A 19,350-nucleotide genomic window follows, 5' to 3' on the forward strand; every position below is an offset into this window, starting at 1 on the left:
GATGTCAGAAGCACCCTGAGCAGGTGAGCCTGCTTTATTTGTGTCCTGCTAACCATGTAGGGGTCACTGGAGGGAATGGGGTGAAATAAGGTAATATGTGTGTGATGATTTTGTATAACTGGAAAGGGCTCATCTTCTTACAGTGCATGTGATGAAGACATTGCAGAGTGTGTCTTTAGCCAGTAGGTGTCAGCAGAGAGCTCTGTCCTATAGGACTGCTAGGAACGGGTACCTGACGAGGTAACAATGAGCCGGATTGGTCTAATGTTGTAAGTATTCTGATTGGTGGACATAAACCACACTCTAATACAGGAGAGAACTCTTAGTATCTTAACCCGATTGCCATCAAGGGCAGCGCCCTGCAATAGGAGCTTAGCGAGACACTCTAGTACAGAAGAGACACCCTATTAGCCAACCAGTGTGCCCAAGAGGAGGAGCCCTGCACTAGTAGCTTAGCGTGACACTCTAGTACAGAAGAGACACCCTATTAGCCAACCAGAGTGTCCACGAGAAGGAGCCCTGCGCTAGGAACTTAGCGTGACACTCTAGTACAGAAGAGACATCCTATTAACCAACCAGTGTGCCCAAGAGGAGCCCAGCACTAGGAGCTTAGCGTGACACTCTAGCACAGAGGAGACCCTCTAAAAGCCCTCGCAGGACAAGGCTGCAGTGTTGAACGATGCAGGTTCGCAGCAGACGCTGCCCGATTTCCACGTAACACGTTTGTTACGTCCATGCTACTGAGCCTATAAAATCCTAGGTTCGGGCCCTCTGCAACAAAGCCCTCGCAGGACAAGGCCATGGTGTTGAACGATGCAGGTTCGCAGGAGACGCTGCCCAATTTCCATGTAACACATTAGTTACGTCCACACTACCGAGCCTATAAAATCAGAGGTTTGGACCCTCTACGGCTAAGCCCTCGCAGGACAAGGCTGCAGTGTTGAACGACGGAGGTGTTTGACGATGAAGGGGTCTGCGGTGTAGACAGTGTGTGCGGACGATTCACCCTCCTGTGTGCAGCCACCAGGTAAGAAGTTGTGGAGTTTGCTTGCCTGCTCTGCACTTCTTAGCCCGTCCGACTGTGCGTCGTCTCTGATTGTGCCCCTCCCCTTGCAACCTACGCCTCTCCCCTTCCTGGTGCTACCCTTCCCCTGTGAGTCTTATTGCTGCCCCTTCCCATCCCTCCTGAGCCCCCCTCTTGCCCTTCCTTCATGTCCCCCCTGTGCCCTTCCCTGCGTTGCCCCTCGATTCCTTGTTCGCATACCCTTCCGCTCCACTCTATCGCTGCTTGCTATCCTCACTTCCAAGAACCTCATCTGTGACGGCTGGCCACCTTGTGCTCTCTCCTTTCTCCTCTTCTCCCATTAATGGTGGCACCCAGTTGGTGGCCCTCCTGGCCCCCTTCCACTCGTTTAAGGTCATCATTAATGTTTACCTGAATGAAACCGTCTTGGTCCAAGGCCCTGAGGCCAACCTTCTCCTCTTTGATAGACGCTTCCCACGTCTCATCAATTTCCTTTCTTATCCTGCTGTCCCTTCTCCCCCTTCCTCGGCTTCCTTGCCTCCCCCCTCTGCCTCCTCCTTGGCTACCTTGCCCTCTCCTCCTTCCTCTTTTGCCCCCCATCTGGCTCCTTCTACACTTCCGCAGGGCGTACTTCTAATTTGTACCCCTCCCCGGAAGTCTTTCAAGGTTGGCAACCTTCTCCATATTGCCACTCTCAACTCTCGCTCAGCTATCAAACACTCCTCTGACATCTGCCTCCTCCTGGAAGAACTTGACCTCAATGTCCTCGGTCTCACCGAGACATGGTTCAGGGCCAGCTCTGTAACGAGCTTTGACACTCTCCTCCCTGATGGCTACAAGATCCTATCCGCGCCCAGACCCAACTGTTCCGGAGGGGGTGGAGCCTTGATCTTCCCGGAGTGGATTCCTGCTGTCATTCCTATGCAGGCCTACTCCTCTTTTGAATGCCTTGTCTGCAGGCTTTCTCTCTCTCCTGGCCACTCTCTTACTGGGGCTACTATCGGCCACCTGGCCAGATCTTCTCCTTCCTTGCTGAGTGGGCGAACCTCTCCTCTTCCCTCCTGGCCTCGACCACTCAACTCCTCCTTCTTGGAGACTTCAACATCCACCTGGATGCTTCCTGTCCCTCCTCTGGACTCTTTCGCAACCTCTGTGACTCTCTCTCTCTTTCTCTTCTCCCCTCTGGCCCGACTCTGGATGTTCTGATCTCCTCAGACCTCCCCCTCTCTATCCCCCTCACCACTCCTCTCTCCTGGAGTGATCACTTCCTCATTTCCTCCTGTCTCTCCCTATCTACCCCTCAGGCCAAGCCAACCCCAGCACTGCCATCCACCTTCTCGGTCATCCGACCCATGAGGCGTGTGTCAGTTGAGGCTTTCGCCGCCACTTTCTCTCACCCTCCTCCTCCTCCTATGACTGACTCACATCCTGACACAGCCCTTTCCATGCTCTACTCTTCTATCTCTGATACTCTTGATGTTCTTGCTCCTGTCATGAGGATCCGCTTGAAGCCCAAAGCCAAGTGCAACTCCTGGTACGACTCTGATCTCGTCACCCTTAAACGCAAGTGCAGGGTGGTTGAGAGGAAATGGCTAGCTTCTTGTGAATCCTCTGACAAACTGGCCTGCCACCTGCTTCAAAGGCAATACCGGCTCTCTGTCCGCACTAAGAGAGCGCACATCCAAGCCCGCGTCTCTGCGGCATCTAACAACTTGGCCCAACTCTTTAAAATCTGTAAGGAGATGGCCAAACCTGCTGCAGTCTCTACCTCTCCTGTCCCCTCCCAGTCCCTCTGCATTGCCCTGACTTTTCATTTCATCTCTAAAACTCAGGACAACCTGTCCATCCTCTCCTCCTTTACTCCTCCTCCCTCTACTCTCTCCTCTGCCTCTGGCCCCCCTGTGCCACCTCTCCTCCCTCTTTCTCTGCCTTTCCTCTGTTTTCCCCGACAAGGTTTCTAGACAAGTCTGATCTATGAAAGTCTCGTCAAAACAGGTTCTTCCCTGTTCTTCCAAAACCATCAAGGACCACATGAACACCCTTGCTCCTGCCCTGGCTGACTTCTGCAACCACTCCTTCACCCCTGAAGCCCTCTCTTGTGCACCCTCTTCTCAAGAAACCTTCAGCCGACCCCTCCTGCCCAGCTAACTATTGCCCGATCTCCATCACTCCTTTCCTGGGCAAACTCCTGGAAAAGCTGGCCATCTCCCAGCTTAATCTTCAGACTGAATCTGTTGGTCGTCTCCATGACCATCAGTCTGGCTTCAGAGCAGCCAGAAGCACGGAAACTGCTCTCCTGAACATCCGTGAAGACCTGCTCTCTAACCTCGATTCTAATCTCCCCTCTGTCCTCGTCTTACTGCCGCCTATACCCAGCCCTTCTTCCACCACCGTCCACTCTTCAAATGTATTCACCATATCTATTTATCTGCCCCACCTTGCTTCCTCCATACCCCACTACTCCCCACTGTCTTTTAGTCCCTTGCACTCGCTGTGCTGCCCCCCACTTCTGCTCCACACTCCTTGTGTATCTCCCCCAAAATACCTCACCCTCTGTCCTCAAGAGGATAACCAGTGTCCAAACCTTAAGAGGGCCCTCAAACTACATCTCCTCTCTTCAGTGATCTTCTACTTTACCTCACCACCTCGCACAACCCCTCGCCCGGATCCCCACCCACTCCTCCACTTGCTCACTACTATGAATGAATACACACAGCTCTTGTGCCCGATGGCCCGGATCCCCACCCACTCCTCCACTTGCTCACTACTATGAATGAATACACACATCTCTTGTGCCTGAAGGCCCGGATCCACACCCACTCCTCCACTTGCTCACTACTATGAATGAATACACACATCTCTTGTGCCTGAAGGCCCGGATCCACACCCACTCCTCCACTTGCTCACTACTATGAATGAATACACACATCTCTTGTGCCTGAAGGCCCGGATCCACACCCACTCCTCCACTTGCCCACTACTATTAATGAATACACACATCTCTTGTGCCTGAAGGCCCGGATCCACACCCACTCCTCCACTTGCCCACTACTATGAATGAATACACACATCTCTTGTGCCTGAAGGCCCGGATCCACACCCACTCCTCCACTTGCTCACTACTATGAATGAATACACACATCTCTTGTGCCTGAAGGCTACCCACTCCTCCACTTGCTCACTACTATGAATGAATACACACATCTCTTGTGCCTGAAGGCCCGGATCCACACCCACTCCTCCACTTGCTCACTACTATGAATGAATACACACAGCTCTTGTGCCCGATGGTGTAAATATAGCGGTATCAACACCATGTTGCCCATCTATCATGTCCCCGTTACACCCCTACACACTACCTTGCACGCCACCATTGCACTACCTTAATGGAAAGCTCCCAGCCACAGGATTACTCTATGTTCTGCATTCACCCTGGTGTATAGTGCTTGTGATTGAAGCGCTATGCTTGATATCAGATCAATAGAGTCACAAAATGCAAATACTACTTTCTTGCCACATTGTGAAGGTAAGCTCAATCAAAGGGCAGAATATTTTCCAACTGCATCTTTTGTTGGTTGCAGCAAGATTTTTGAGAGTCATGGGGCTGGTGAGGGGGGACACTGCCAGCCAGGGACAGCCACCCATCCACTCAGCAATACTGACCCCAGGAGCCATATGCAGGGACACCTCCAGAGTCTCTCTCTCTCATCCCCACCCTTGTATCACATCCCCAGAGGCGGTACACAGAGGATCCCCCAGAGCCTCTCTCTCACCCCAGCCTCATATCATGTCCCCAGAGGCGGTACACAGAGGATCTCCCAGAGCCTCTCTCTCATTCCCTGCCTCGTATCATGTCCCCAGAGGCGGTACACAGAGGATCCCCAGAGCCTCTCTCTCATCTCCTGCCTCGTATCATGTCCCCAGAGGCGGTACACAGAGAATCCCCCAGAGCCTCTCTCTCATCCCCTGCCTCGTATCATGTCCCCAGTGGCAGTACACAGAGGATCCCCAGAGCCCCTCTCTCATCCCCAGCCTCGTATCTCAGCCCTGGAGGCGGTACACAGAGGATCCCCAGAGCCTCTCTCTCATCCCCTGCCTCGTATCATGTCCCCAGAGGCGGTACACAGAGGATCCCCAGAGCCTCTCTCTCATCCCCAGCCTCGTATCACGTCCCCAGAGGCGGTACACAGAGGATCCCCCAGAGCCTCTCTCTCATCCCCAGCCTCGTATCTCAGCCCTGGAGGCGGTACACGGAGGGTCCCCAGAGCCTCTCTCTCATCCCCAGCCTTGTATCTCAGCCCTGGAGGCGGTACACGGAGGGTCCCCAGAGCCTCTCTCTCACCCCCAGCCTCATATCTCGGCCCCAGAGGCGGTACACAGAGGATCCCCAGAGCCTCTCCCTCACCCCCAGCCTCGTATCATGTCCCCAGAGGCAGTACACAGAGGATCCCCAGAGCCTCTCTCTCACCCCCCAGCCTCGTATCTCGGCCCCAGAGGCGGTACACAGAGGATCCCCCAGAGCCTCCCTTTCATCCCCAGCCTCGTATCATGTCCCCAGAGGCGGTACACAGAGGAACCCCCAGAGCCTCTCTCTCATCCCCAGTCTCGTATCTCAGCCCCGGAGGCGGTACACGGAGGGTCCCTCAGAGCCTCTCTCTCACCCCCAGCCTCATATCACATCCCCAGAGGCGGTACACAGAGGATCCCCCAGAGCCTCTGTCTCATCCCCAGCCTCATATCATGTCCCCAGAGGCGGTACACAGAGGAACCCCCAGAGCCTCTCTCTCATCCCCAGTCTCGTATCTCAGCCCCGGAGGCGGTACACAGTGGATCCCCCAGAGCCTCTCTCTCACCCCCAGCCTCATATCACATCCCCAGAGGCGGTAAACAGAGGATCCCCCAGAACCTCCCTCTCATCCCCAGCCTTGTATCATGTCCCCAGAGGCGGTACACAGAGGATCCCCCAGAGCCTCTGTCTCATCCCCAGCCTCGTATCATGTCCCCAGAGGTGGTACACAGAGAAACCCCCAGAGCCTCTCTCTCATCCCCAGCCTCATATCTCGGTCCCAGAGGCGGTACACAGAGGATCCCCAGAGCCCCTCTCTCATCACCAGCCTCGTATCATGTCCCCAGTGGCGGTACACAGAGGATCCCCAGAGCCTCTCTCTCATCCCTAGCCTCGTATAATGTTGTTAGGCAGAAACCTGTGCAGTTCCCTCTGGGACCACTGCAAAAGATTTAGGACTACAGGTGTTTGGCAGTAAACCCACTTGGTAGCAGTCTTTACCACACAGATTCAATTGGTAGCTGTGGCTGAGCAGTCAGACTTCCCTCAAGAAGAGTTAGGCAGTATACAGAGTATTCACAATAGGTCAAAAGAACACAATAGAACAAGTAAACACTGACCAGAGCTTGGTGTAAAAAGAGATAATTATTTATTTAAAACCACATCTAGAAAAACACACAGGCACTAATAGTAAGCAATCCAAAAACACGGTCATTAAAAGATATACACTCCCTTAAAAGAATATTAGACAAGTCTTAAGTAAAGCCCCACTTATTTTCAGACAGCGGTGAGCGCTTAACGTAGATGGCACTCTAATAATTTGTTTTAAAAAAAGAGAGAGAAAAGCAGAGAATAAATTGAAACAGATCCCAACACTTGTTCACGAACACAACAAGAGGGGAAGGCAAAGTAACACCGTGAATTCAGAGTCAGTAGGCCGGATCCGCTTTAAGAGGATCAAAATGAAATGTGTTCAAGGTCACACGGTTGCAGTGCACAAAAGTCTTGTAACGGTTCAAAAAGGAGTTGGACCAAAGAAAGGGACCAGTTAGAGGGTCAAGGCGGCCAGCCCAGTCCAGAAGGTTAAGGGGTTATTATTACCTTGTAGCAATCTTTAGAAAGGGAGGCTTGGCGGACACGGTACCTTAAAGTGGTGAGAAAACTCCAGCGGGAGCAGTTGTTCTTGGCAGCGGATGCAAGTCGGTGCTTCGTCCAGGGGAAGAGAAGATCTCGTCGGGGAGGAAGACATGAGTCCGTTGCACTGCCAGGGAAGAAACCAGCCGCGGAGTTTCTCAGGTAAAAGGAGCGGTCTGTTGATTCGCGGTCCAGCGGTAAGTGGCTATCCGGTTGCCGGGGTGCTTGGCATGGGCAATTCGACCACAAGCCAGTCTGGGGTGCGAAGAGAAGAAGGTAAACTGGTTGTGCCCACCAGTCAGGGGAAGAAGCCTCTCCAGCCGGGAGATCTTCTCTGTCGTCGGGAAGTGGTGAGTCGGTTACGCAGGGCTCCACCGGTGGTGTCGTCGTGGTCGGTCGGCTCAGCTTCTCCCTTGTCGGATTCTCAGGTCCTGTGGCGACTTCTGAAGTTCCAGTCCCCAAAGCCCTGCTTTTATGCAGCATACCCCCATTCACTCAGCCTAGCTGTCAATCAAACATGCTAAGTGGTGAGCCGGCCGGCTCACCACTTGGGCCAATCACACAAGAGTGCGACTTGAGTTACCAAGGTAACTCAGTCCAGGGTGCCTAAACCCCCTCCCACACCTCCTGTGGTACCCAGACAGAGTGGCAGCACTTTTGGATTTTTCTGTGGAGAAGCCCGCCAAAAAGTGGAACAAAGGGCTCGACTTGGGTTGGAGTCACAGAAGAGAACACAGACGCCATTTTAGAATCGAGTCCTGGCAAAAAATACCAACCGGCGTATTAATATTAATTAAATAAACCGGAGGTATGTTCGAGGCTATGAGAATTAAATAATTAAAGTTGGTAGCCTCGAACAATGGGAAAATCCCATAGGGATATATTCGCGGTCGAATATAAAAAGTAGTATCCACTGCCACCAGCCAAAACTCGATCAGGGGGGACGGAGACGTGCCCCCTCGACTAACAGACCCCGGGGCAATCGAATTGCCCCGACCAGTACGTCCACAATATGATGGTTTGTACCGGTTTCTGTTAATAATTTGGGACTAGTAAAGCCAATGGTGACTTTACATGCCCTAGGAGACAGTAGTCAGTCCCAGGGTATGGAGTCTATGGTGGGGTGTCACTATGACACCCCTGTGTTACTGCACGGAGTGTGCTGTGTAACACACATAGTAAAAACACATGAGACCCTATGGAGTAAAGGACCCCATAGCCCATAAAACACATTAACAGTCAAAGGAACCCCTCAAATCATGTCCAAGAGTGGGAGAAAAAGAGTCTCACTCTTGGCAGGAGAAAAAACAAACTCCAGAAATCCAGCAAAGCCGCTGGGGGACTCACTAGGTTAGGAAATTCAGCCTAAAGAGAGAATTCTCCCTAACAAATGTCCCCAGAGGCGGTACACCTGAGGATCCCCCAGAGCCTCCCTTTCATCCCCAGCCTCGTATCTCGGCCCCAGAGGCGGTACACAGAGGATCCCCCAGAGCCTCTCTCTCATCCCCAGCTTCGTATCATGTCCCCAGAGGCAGTACACAGAGGATCCCCAGAGCCTCTCTCTCATCCCCTGCCTCGTATCATGTCCCCAGAGGTGGTACACAGAGGATCCCCCAGAACGTCCCTCTCATCCCCAGCCACGTATCATGTCCCCAGAGGCGGTACCCAGAGGATCCCCCAGAGCCTCTCTCTCATCCCCTGCCTCGAATCATGTCCCCAGAGGCGGTACACAGAGGATCCCAAGAGCCTCTCTCTCATCCCCAGCCTCGTATCATGTCCCCAGAGGCGGTACACAGAGGATCCCCCAGAGCCTCTCTCTCATCCCCTGCCTCGTATCATGTCCCCAGTGGCAGTACACAGAGGATCCCCAGAGCCTCTCCCTCATCCCCTGCCTCGTATCATATCCCCAGAGGCGGTACACAGAGGATCCCCAGAGCCTCTATCTCATCCCCAGCCTCATATCATGTCCCCAGAGGCAGTACACAGAGGATCCCCAGAGCCTCTGTCTCATCCCCAGCATCTTATCATGTCCCCAGAGCCGGTACACAGAGGATCCCAAGAGCCTCTCTCTCATCCCCAGCCTCGTATCATGTCCCCAGAGGCGGTACACAGAGGATCCCCCAGAGCCTCTCTCTCATCCCCTGCCTCGTATCATGTCCCCAGTGGCAGTACACAGAGGATCCCCAGAGCCTCTCCCTCATCCCCTGCCTTGTATCATGTCCCCAGAGGCGGTACACAGAGGATCCCCAGATCCTCTCCCTCATCCCCTGCCTCGTATCATGTCCCTAGAGGCGGTACACAGAGGAACCCCCAGAGCCTCTCTCTCATCCCCTGCCTCGTATCTCGGCCCCAGAGGCAGTACCCAGAGGATCCCGCAGAGCCTCTCTCTCATCCCCAGCCTTATATCATGTCCCCAGAGGCAGTACACAGAGGATCCCCAGAGCCTCTCCCTCATCCACTGCCTCGTATCATGTCCCCAGAGGCGGTACACAGAGGATCCCCAGAGCCTCTCTCTCATCCCCAGCCTTATATCACATCCCCAGAGGCAGTACACAGAGGATCCACCAGAGCCTCTCTCTCATCCCCTGCCTCGTATCATGTCCCCGGAGACAGTACATGGAGGATCCCCAAGAGCGTCTCTCTCACACCCAGCCTTGTATCTTGGCCCTGGGGGTGGTACATGGAGGGTCCCGCAGACCCTCTCTCTCATCCCCAGCCTCGTATCTCAGCACCTGATGTGTTACATGGGGGATCCCCCAGAGCCTCTATCTCACCCCTAGCCTCATATCTCAGCCCCAGAGGCAGTACACAGAGGATCGCCCAGAACCTCTCTCTCACCCCCAGCCTCGTATCATGTCCGAAGAGGCGGTACACAGAGGATCGCCCAGAGCCTCTCTCTCACCCCCAGCCTCGTATCATGTCCGAAGAGCCAGTCCACAGAGGATCCCCCAGAGCCTCTCTCTCACCCCCAGCCTCATATCTCAGCCCCAGAGGCCGTACACAGAGGATCTCCTAGAGCCTCTCTCTCATCCCCAGCCTCGTATCATGTCCAAAAGAGGCGGTACACAGAGGATCCCCAGAGCCTCTCTCTAATCCCCAGCCTCGTATCTTGGCCCTGGATGTGGTACACAGAGGATGCCCCAGACACCCTAACTCACAACCATCCTTGTATCACATCCCCAGACACAGATTACAGAGGATCTCCCAGCGCCTCTCTCTCACCCCCAGTCTCGTATCATGTCCGAAGAGACGGTACACAGAGGATCTCCCAGAGCCTCTCTCTCGCCCCCAGCCTTGTATCTCTACCCCAGACACAGTACACGGAGGATCACCCAGTGCTTCTCTCTCATCCCCAGCATGGTATCTTGGCCCTGGATGTGGTACACAGAGGATCCTCCAGAGACCCTCTCTCGCACCCAGCCTCGTATGTGAGCCCTGGATGCAGTACAGACTCCAACAACAAAGAATGAAAAAATATCTCAAAGCAATACAAAAAAGCTATCTTCCTTGCCAAATCTAATGCCATCAACCTCCGACTCTCTAAAGCCAATTCCAAGTCCAAGGAGCTGTTCTCAATTTTCAAAGACCTCACCACCACGCCAACCAGCCCCGGCGAAATCACTAAAGACGTAGCCTGGTGCACCAGTATACAAGCAGAACTCTTAAACAAAATCTCTCTCCTCCAGGACAAAATACAAACACAACGCAACACACTTCCCAAATCCCCTGCCACGCCCACCACTCTCCAGCAAAAGCCCCCCCTCTCTTTTCATTCTGAGATGTCTCTGTAACCGAAGTTACAGCTCTCCTCAAACACCTCAAACCGTCCACTTGCAAAGGTGACATCTGTCCTCCCAACATCATTAAAGAGAGCGCTGACTCCCTGACCCCCCTCATCACCGCCTTCATTAACGCTTCCTTCACCTTAGGTATCGTCCCATCTAGTCTGAAAGAAGCTTGGGTCTGCCCCCTTCTTAAAAAGCTCTCCCTGGATCCCTCCTCCCCTAACAACTACCGCCCCATCACCACCGTCCCATTCTTGCTCGAGATCCTTGGTTAAAGCCGCCCACAATCAGATTCAGCACTTCCTTGAAACCAACTCCATCCTAGGCAAGAGACAGTCCGGATTCTGCAAAGACTATGGCACCGAAACCGCCCTCCTGGACTTAAAAAAACAAATAACCAAGATAATGGACTCAGGTAAACCAGTCCTCCTGCTGCTACTAGACTTATCTGCCGCATTTGACCTCGTCGATCACAAAACTCTCACCTCCCACCTGACCAATGCTGCCCACTTCTCCAAACAGGCCTCTTCGTGGATAACCTGCTTCCTAGAAGGCAGAGCCATGAAAGTCGTTTCAGACTCTGCCAACGCTGCCCCCACCACCAGCCACTGCAGCGTCCCCCATGGATCTTGCACTGCGCCCACCCTCTACAACCTGTTTACCAGCCCCTTTTCGACAAACTAGACTCCCTCGGCCAAGCCGACACCAACTATGCCGATGACACACAAGTGCTCCTTCCCTGGCGCGTATGATCACAACTCTGCAGCCCTTCTTCAAATATACTCTACCATCCAGGCTTGGATGGCAGCCAATGGACTTTGCCTCAACGGAGACAAAACAGAGATCATTCTCCTAATTGAACCAAAAATACAGTAACTTCATCATTGACACCACCACCATCCCCGTCTCGTCCTCTCTGAAGACCCTTGGGGTCTATCTCGACTCCACCCTATCCATGAACAGACAGGTCAGCGCCATTGCCTCCGCCTCTACTCATACCACTAAACTCTTAAACGCCATCAAACCATTCCTCTCCAACCAGAACTGCCTCTCTATCGCCCGGGCCACCATAGGTGCCAAATTAGACTACTGTAATGCCCTCCTGGCAGGCACTTCAGTAAAAAACCTAAACGGGGTCCAAACTGTCCAGAACAACGCGCGCAGAGCAGCACTCAACATCCCCAAAAGAAATCACATCACACAAGCCAGACGTGATGGTCACTGGCTCCCAGTTAAGGAAAGAATTAGATTCAAAACGCTCACCTTAACTCACAAATGCCTTAGCCTCTCCACCCCCTCTAACCTATCCGAAACCCTCAGCAGAGACACCTCTGCACGGCTCAGAAGAACGCACAACGCTAACCAACTGCACATCCCATCCTTGTTCAGAAGGGAATTGCCATAGCATTTTGGTGCTGGACTGCCCATGTGGGCGGGACAAAGACTGATATGCAAATTGATATTTCCCATCTGTTAAAGGTACAGTGAGCTAAAGTGTGGCTGCGGACTCTTGAATGGGTACCTTCCCACAGAACAGGTCAATGGGCCGTGTTAGTTTTCGAAGAGGGGCGCCTATGACTACATTTTGATTATTTCAAGGGCCTTAGGTCTAGTCACCCTAAGTTTCCCAGGGTCGTACAGACATGGAGCTCTTGCTCACTAGGCACAGCTCCACCTCACTGATGATGCCCAACAAGGCTGAAACACTTGTATGGGGTTGCTGTTGGTACTCTTTTTCAGAAGGGAATTGCCCTAGCATTTCAGTGCTGGACTGCCCATGTGGTCGGGACCCATCGGTGAAGCGCCGTGTTACCTTTTAAATTCTGCCTGTCGTGCATCAATGGGCCGTGTTACCTTTTAAATTCTGCCTGTCGTGCAATGGCAAATTTCCCTGAAAAGACACCCATCGCCGATGCAATAAGTATTTTCCTCGTGAGCACGACGAGCGCTCATGCAAGGCCTGCTAACTCTTACGACCGATAACGTTGAAGACCGGCGGTCTAAACGTTGGGTGGCCTACACTATGTAGGCCGAAAACCTTAGCCCTGCCGGTGCTTCGGACAATGAGGAATCCGTCGGCAGCCATCCATGACACTGATTCCGTAGCCATCGACCTTTCAGCGGAGCCTACGTGCTCCCAAGTGCCCATCCCCGGCCCGAGAGGCAGGCCACTGGCACTGTTATGGGGAAATCATGCCCCAGCGACACGGGCACCCACGCGTACTCAAGCACACAACCCCTAAGGCCTCTTCAATAGAGTCATCGAAGAAGCGCACAACGCCCGCAGGACAGCTGAAAATGTTGACGGTTCCTTCACGACCTAACGGTTCGGCACCCTCCACGCAACCACACCCGTAGCATGCAACTGGGCATAATGCTCCTTCTGGAACGGTCGATCCCCCTTCAAAAACCACTGTCGTCGACCCTCCATCCAAGGGCACGCAAGCGCTGATGGACTTGGTGGTGTTACCGACCGCGGCTGCGCCTTCAGGTGCATCGTAACTTCAATACAGCTGTCGAAGCTTCGTGAGAAGCTTTCGGAAATCCTTTCGATGGCCAGGGAGTACAAGGGCATCCCCTCTCCCCAAAAGCACTTTTCCGTGGCCCCCCAGCCTCTTTCTAAGGCCTTACAGGGAAAGTCTTCCCCTTCTAGGCAGCCCTTCCCTCCTCCTGACTATTCAGCTTCCTCACAATGGACTAGGGAGGGGTTTGAACAATGTATGGACACAATGGACACATTCATGAACTTTTCGGACCAATATGATAAAACCTTGAAGAGACTTAGGGAAGTGGACTCTTGCCCCATTCCCTCTAAATTTCAGAAACTCCCCTCCTCTGCACAGGGACACCAAGAAGATATCTTTGACGCCCCAGATTACCCAACCCAGGAGGATTCCTATGAAGGGTTTAACCTCTTTGATCAAGACCTAGCCAATCAGGACCGAGACTGAGATCAGGCGCAGGACCAGGGCTCTTGGCATACACCGCCACATACCGCTGACCTGGACGTCATCTGTCTAGATCCCCCTACTACTCCTCCCTTTGCAAAGAGATTCCTCACCTGTTGACAACCAGATGCTGATCAACTCCATTTTAAAAAGAGCAGCCGACCATTTTAAAATTGCAACGCACGAAGCCGCTCCACACTCAGACTTCGTGGAGGACATCCTCAAGGAAAAGGCTCTAGTTAGCCAAGCCATCCCTTTACTAAGTACTATAAAAAGGCACCTGACCCCTTCTTTGCTGTCCCCATCTCTTACATGGGCAGCCAACCCACGGGTGGAGAAATTATTTTGCCCAGCACCCTCCGACCCCCTTCACATCAGGGCTCATGCCACACCGGACTGCTTGGTCGTTACGAACACTCGAAAAAGGGCAGGCGTACCATTGTCTTCAGCAGAATCCCCTCTTCACAAGGACTGCAAGAAGCTTTACCCCCTGGGTAAGCGGGTCACCACCTCTGCGGCCTACTCCACAAGAATTGCAAATAGCACCATGGTCCTGGCAAGCTACAGTGATGTCCAGTGTGGCCTAGTGCAAGATGGGCTTCAGGATGATCCAGAACCCACCCGAATACGCCTGCTGGCGGTCGTGGCTGAAAGCAGACAAGTAACCTTGAATATACTAAAGAACACACTGGACTCGGCCAAAACCGCTGGAGGCACCCTCGCCCAGGGAACCCTACTTAAAAGGCATGCCTGGTTAAAAACTCTGGGTTCAAACCCAAAACTCAAGCCTCTCTAATTAACAAGCCAGTGGAGGATTCCAACCTTTTTGGGGAAGTGGTTGATGACGCCCCAGAGATGGCAAAGAAAGAACATGAGACTCTAAAGTCACTTAGCCAGATTACAGCTAAACCCTTTCAACAGCGTGGAGGCTCTAATGCACGCCGGTCCTTTCATGTCCAATCCTTCTCCCGCTCACCCCACGGGCAATACTGCTCAGGGTGTAGCCCCTGGTCCTCCGATCAAGGCTCCTCTGGTAAATTCCACTACGAGCAAAGAGGCTCTCTAGGGGCAAGGGGAGAGGCAGAACCTCTACCCCTAGAGGCTCCCAGGCTCCACCTCAAAGTGACTCGCCGGTACAGGCCCCTCCCATGCTTCCCCGGTCGGGGGTCGCCTGTCTTCATTCATCCACGCCTGGGAGGGGATCACTTCAGATGAGTGGGTACTAAAGACCGTTGCCCACAGGTAATGTATCGAGTTTCTCCGACCACCTTGCTACGACCCACCGAGACGCAGACGCATGTCACCAGAACACCTGTGCATCCTGCTGGAAGAAGTTTAGGTCCTGCTGGAAAAGGGCGCCATCAAAGTCGTCCCCCCCTTCTCCAGGTAAACAAGGGTATTTATTCAGTGTACTTCCTTGTACCCAAAAAGAATCTCACCATGCGCCCTGTTTTAGACCTGTGCTCTGCGATCAAGTATGTAAAATCTCAAAAGTTCAGGTTGGCAACACTTCAGGAGGTAATCCCACTGCTGCAGTAAGGGGATTACATGGCCACATTGAAATATGAAAGTATGCATCTTTCATGTCCAATGCTGCCAGCGCACAGAAAGTAACTCAGGTTCATCATAGAGGACACCCACTATTAGTTCAAGGTTCTCCCCGTCGGCATTGCCTCAGCCCCAAGGGTATTTACAAAGGTAATGGCGGTAGTGGCGACTCATCTGTGCATGCATTCCATCCACGTATATCCCTACCTTGATGAGTGTCTCATAACAGGGAACTCGTACAGAACATGCCAGACAAATACCCGACTCCTCTTCAACCTAGGATTCTCTATCAACGAGAGAAAATCCAGTCTAAACCCCAGCCAGGTCAAACACTTTCTGGGGGCTCTAATTCAGACAAAAGACAGACTTGTCTCTCCCTCCAATGAGAGGGTTCGAAACATGCTGTTCCAGATCCCTCACTATGTAGCCACTCACCAGGTGACCATACGCAAAGCCATGCGACTGATGAGGATGATGACTTCCTGCGTCTACCTAGTTCCTCACACTCGTCTGCCCATGCGCCCCATGCAAGAGTGGCTCTCGAGCCAACGGTGTCAGGCCAGCGGCCGGTGGGACGATCTAGTGGTTGTCTCGGCAGCCCTCATTAGTCTCTGCAGTGGTGGTCAATGGAAAACCTTCTGCAGTGGCAAAACCTTTGCCACCCTGCAGTAGAAATCATTCTCACCACAGATGCATCTCGGATGGGGTGGGGGATCACCTCCTTCAACAGACGGTGCACGGCATGTGGTCTCCAGCAGTAGCATCCAATCACATCAACCTGTTGGAACTGCTAGCAGTGTTCAAGGCCCTGAAGGCCTCCCAGACGCACCTCCAGGGTAAAACAGTTGTAGTCCTCACGGACAGTAACACGGCCATGTATTACTTAAACAAACAAGTAGGCACTCACTGGAAGTGGGCACTCAAACACAACATGTTCCTCTTCTCAAAACATGTTCCATGGGAACTCAGCCATCTGGCAGACATACTCAGCAGAGACTTCTCCTTACCTATAGCGCACAATTGGTGACTACAAGAGAACATTTTACTCAACGTCTTTGCAGAATGGGGCTTCCCAGAGATCGACTTATTCGCCACTCTGGAAAATGCCCAATGCCCAGACTATGCCTCCAGATACCCACAGAACCCCTCCGAGGGGAACGGTCTCTGGGTAACATGGTCCGGGAGATTTTCCTACACTTTTCTTCCCGATTCCCCTTCTCAACAGAATAGTGCACAAGATGCATCAAGAACCAGTGACAATGATCCTGGTGGCCCCCATGTGGGCCCGCCAGCCTTGGGTCTCCCATCTCATGGCAATGTCAGTTTCCCCTCCCAGGAAGCTGCTGTGCTGTACAACGTGCTGTCTCAGGATCAGGGAGATACACTACATCCATGCCCACAACACTCAATTTAGCAGCCTGGCTCCTGAAGTCATAGAGTTCGGGCACCTTCAACTCCCTCAAAGATGAATGGAAATAATCAGAGAAGCACGGAAACCTACCACCAGACATTGCTACTCCGGCAAATGGAAGTGCTTTGTTATCTGTTGTAATGCCAAGGGCATCAATCCTATTGATTTCTCACCTAAAGATATCATCCTTTGCCTAACTCACCTGTTAGATTCAGGACTGGTTTTCAATACTCTAAAAGTCCACTTAGCCGTGATTTTGGCATACACCATGTTCCAGAGCAAGGTTTTGTGGTGGAAAATTCCTGTAATTAAAGCCATAATGGAAGGGGTAAAGAGACTTCATCCCCCTATCTCCAACCCAGCTCGTGGTTGGGACCTGAATGTTGTTCTTATCAGACTAATGGGACTTACCTTTGAACCAATGCACACGGCTAGCCTTAAAGCACTCACCTACAAGACTGCCTTCCTGGTGGCGATCACCTCTATAAGGAGAGTTAGTGAACTGCAGGCCCTTTCAGTTCAAGACCCATTCCTCACGATTCACAAAGATAAGGTGGTTTTGCGCACTCACCCACGATTTGCGCCTACATTTATTTCAAAGTTCCATGTAAACCAGTCCATAGAACTACCTACCTTTTTTCCAAAACCCCACTAACGTGGCAGAAAGAAGCCTCCACACACTGGAAGTGATGAAAGCAGTAATTTACTATCTGGAAAAGACAAATCCACTAAGAAAAACAAACCAGTTCTTCGTCTCAGTGGCAGCTGGTAGAGAAGGGGACCCGTCTCTAAGTCAGCTATTACCAAGTGGATCATAAACTGTATCACATTGTGTTACACTCTTGCCAAGAGCGATATTCCCTTCACACCTAGAGCTCACTCGACTCAGGGCACAGGGGCTACCATAGCATTCAATGCTAATGTTCCTCTAGATTCCATACCTTTACACAACGCTAGTACCTAGATACACACTCTAGGTCTGATTCTCAGGTGGGACAAGCGGTGCTAAGACATCTCTTTGCTACTGTTCCTTCACACATCCCACCACCATCTCTGGGTACAGCTCGCTAGTCTATGCACAGCATGTGATTGTAAGCAGATCCATAAGCATCGGAAGACATGCATTACTCAACGTAATCGCATTTCTGATGATTGTATCTGCTTAAATTCACATGCGCCCACCCGTCCTCCCCTCGTGGAGTAGAAGGAACATAGACCTCTTACACCTTCTCTCGTCTGTACTCGCTCATGCACTCTATAAGGCTCCCTCACGTCAGAATAAATACAACCAGTGGGACCTGGACGGGTGAGGGATTTTGGGTACACTACACGTCACATTAGGGATAGTGTTAAAGTCACTCCCATGTCGACGTCCCTTTTGATCTTCGAAAGAAAGATGCAATACTATGAGATTACCACTAGATGTTGGACATATGCACAGCATGATATGATATGATAGGTTATTTATAAGGCGCTTAATACCCAGAGGTTTCTAAGCACGGACCCGGGGTTCAAACCTGTTTTGCTCTGTGTCGTCTTGTTTCCAAGGGGAGCACGTTGCCACTGAGCTATCCTCCTGAGACAGCATGTGAATCTAAGCAGATACAATCCTCAGAAATGCTATTGCGTTGAGTAATGCATGTCATCTGGCAGATTGGGAAAAGAGTGCCTCCAGTGTCCGACGAGGCAACAAAATGGCGGTGGAGGCTGTGGCGCTAAGGAAGTAGGAGACTGACCAAGTGGAGCCATGTTTAACAAGATTTTATTATTTATCAAAACGAAAATGACTATCTCTCCCTGTACAAAGGTGGTATCGTTACTTTAGAAAACTGTAACTGGGGCAGTCAGGATGTCAGTCAAGTCTAACTTAAACAGTCCTGGTCAAAACCTACCTACTTTCCCTATCGCTACAACGAAAAGACAACTAAAGGTTCTAGCTCTACCAGAGCCCAGGAGAATGACTCCCTTCTCCTGGTAACTAAACATTCCTTTGTATCGAGAAACAGTTCACACCCGAGTTCCAGCAGGGCTAGGAGAATGCCTCCCTTCTCCTCGTGTATTCCTTCTGGCGGTTCAACGGAAAGGAAAACAAGTACTTGTGGACGAAAAGCAAAGTCAACTTAAAGTTCAAAATGTCAACAAACAAAATGTCTGTTGGTCCCCGACTGGGACGAGAAAGATTCAAACAAATACGTTCCCCTTGTATCGTGTATTGTATTGTGCTATATTTGTAAAGCGCAAACTAAGGCTCAAGCACATCTAGGCACTAAAGTGGGGGACGGACAGTCCTAAGAGGCACTTCCACTATGCAGAACATTTAGAAAAGATAAGATTTCAGTGTTTTGCGAAATTTGAGAAGATCTTCTCTATTACGCAGAGAGAGCAGAAGTTTGTTCCACAGGGTGGGAGCAAGCACCGAAGTGGAACCTTTTGATAACGTGGAACTCTCAGTAGCATTTGGAAAGAGGAGCGAAGGCATCTGGAAGGATGATAAGGTACCAACTTATTTCTCAAATAGGTTGCCCCAGTATTGCGTGGGGCCCGGTGAGTGATGCACAAGGTCTTAAACTCCACTATGGGCTTAACAGGCAGCCAATGAAGCTGCCGCAACATATTTACAGAGGGGCAAGTCTAGGGGCATCCAGAGACGACCTGGCCGCCGAGTTCTGAAGCACTTGCAGCCGCTGTGGCACGCACTGTGGCTGACCCAAGTA

At 51.9% G+C, this 19,350-nt stretch overlaps 1 protein-coding gene across 1 annotated transcript in view; it reads left to right on the forward strand.

The window, feature by feature from the left end:
• The window catches only part of LOC138447907 (E3 ubiquitin-protein ligase TRIM39-like), a 268,721-nt gene that overhangs the window by 221,473 nt on the left and 27,898 nt on the right, over positions 1–19,350 (forward strand). Inside the window, exon 4 of the mRNA XM_069604422.1 lies at positions 1–23. Coding sequence (XP_069460523.1) covers positions 1–23 — 23 coding nt within the window. The remainder of the gene's footprint in view (positions 24–19,350) is intronic.

This window comes from Ambystoma mexicanum, chromosome 3q (genome assembly GCF_040938575.1).
Source record: "Ambystoma mexicanum isolate Mex_15411 chromosome 3q, UKY_AmexF1_1, whole genome shotgun sequence".
In the NCBI taxonomy this organism is placed as follows: Eukaryota; Metazoa; Chordata; class Amphibia; order Caudata; family Ambystomatidae; genus Ambystoma; species Ambystoma mexicanum.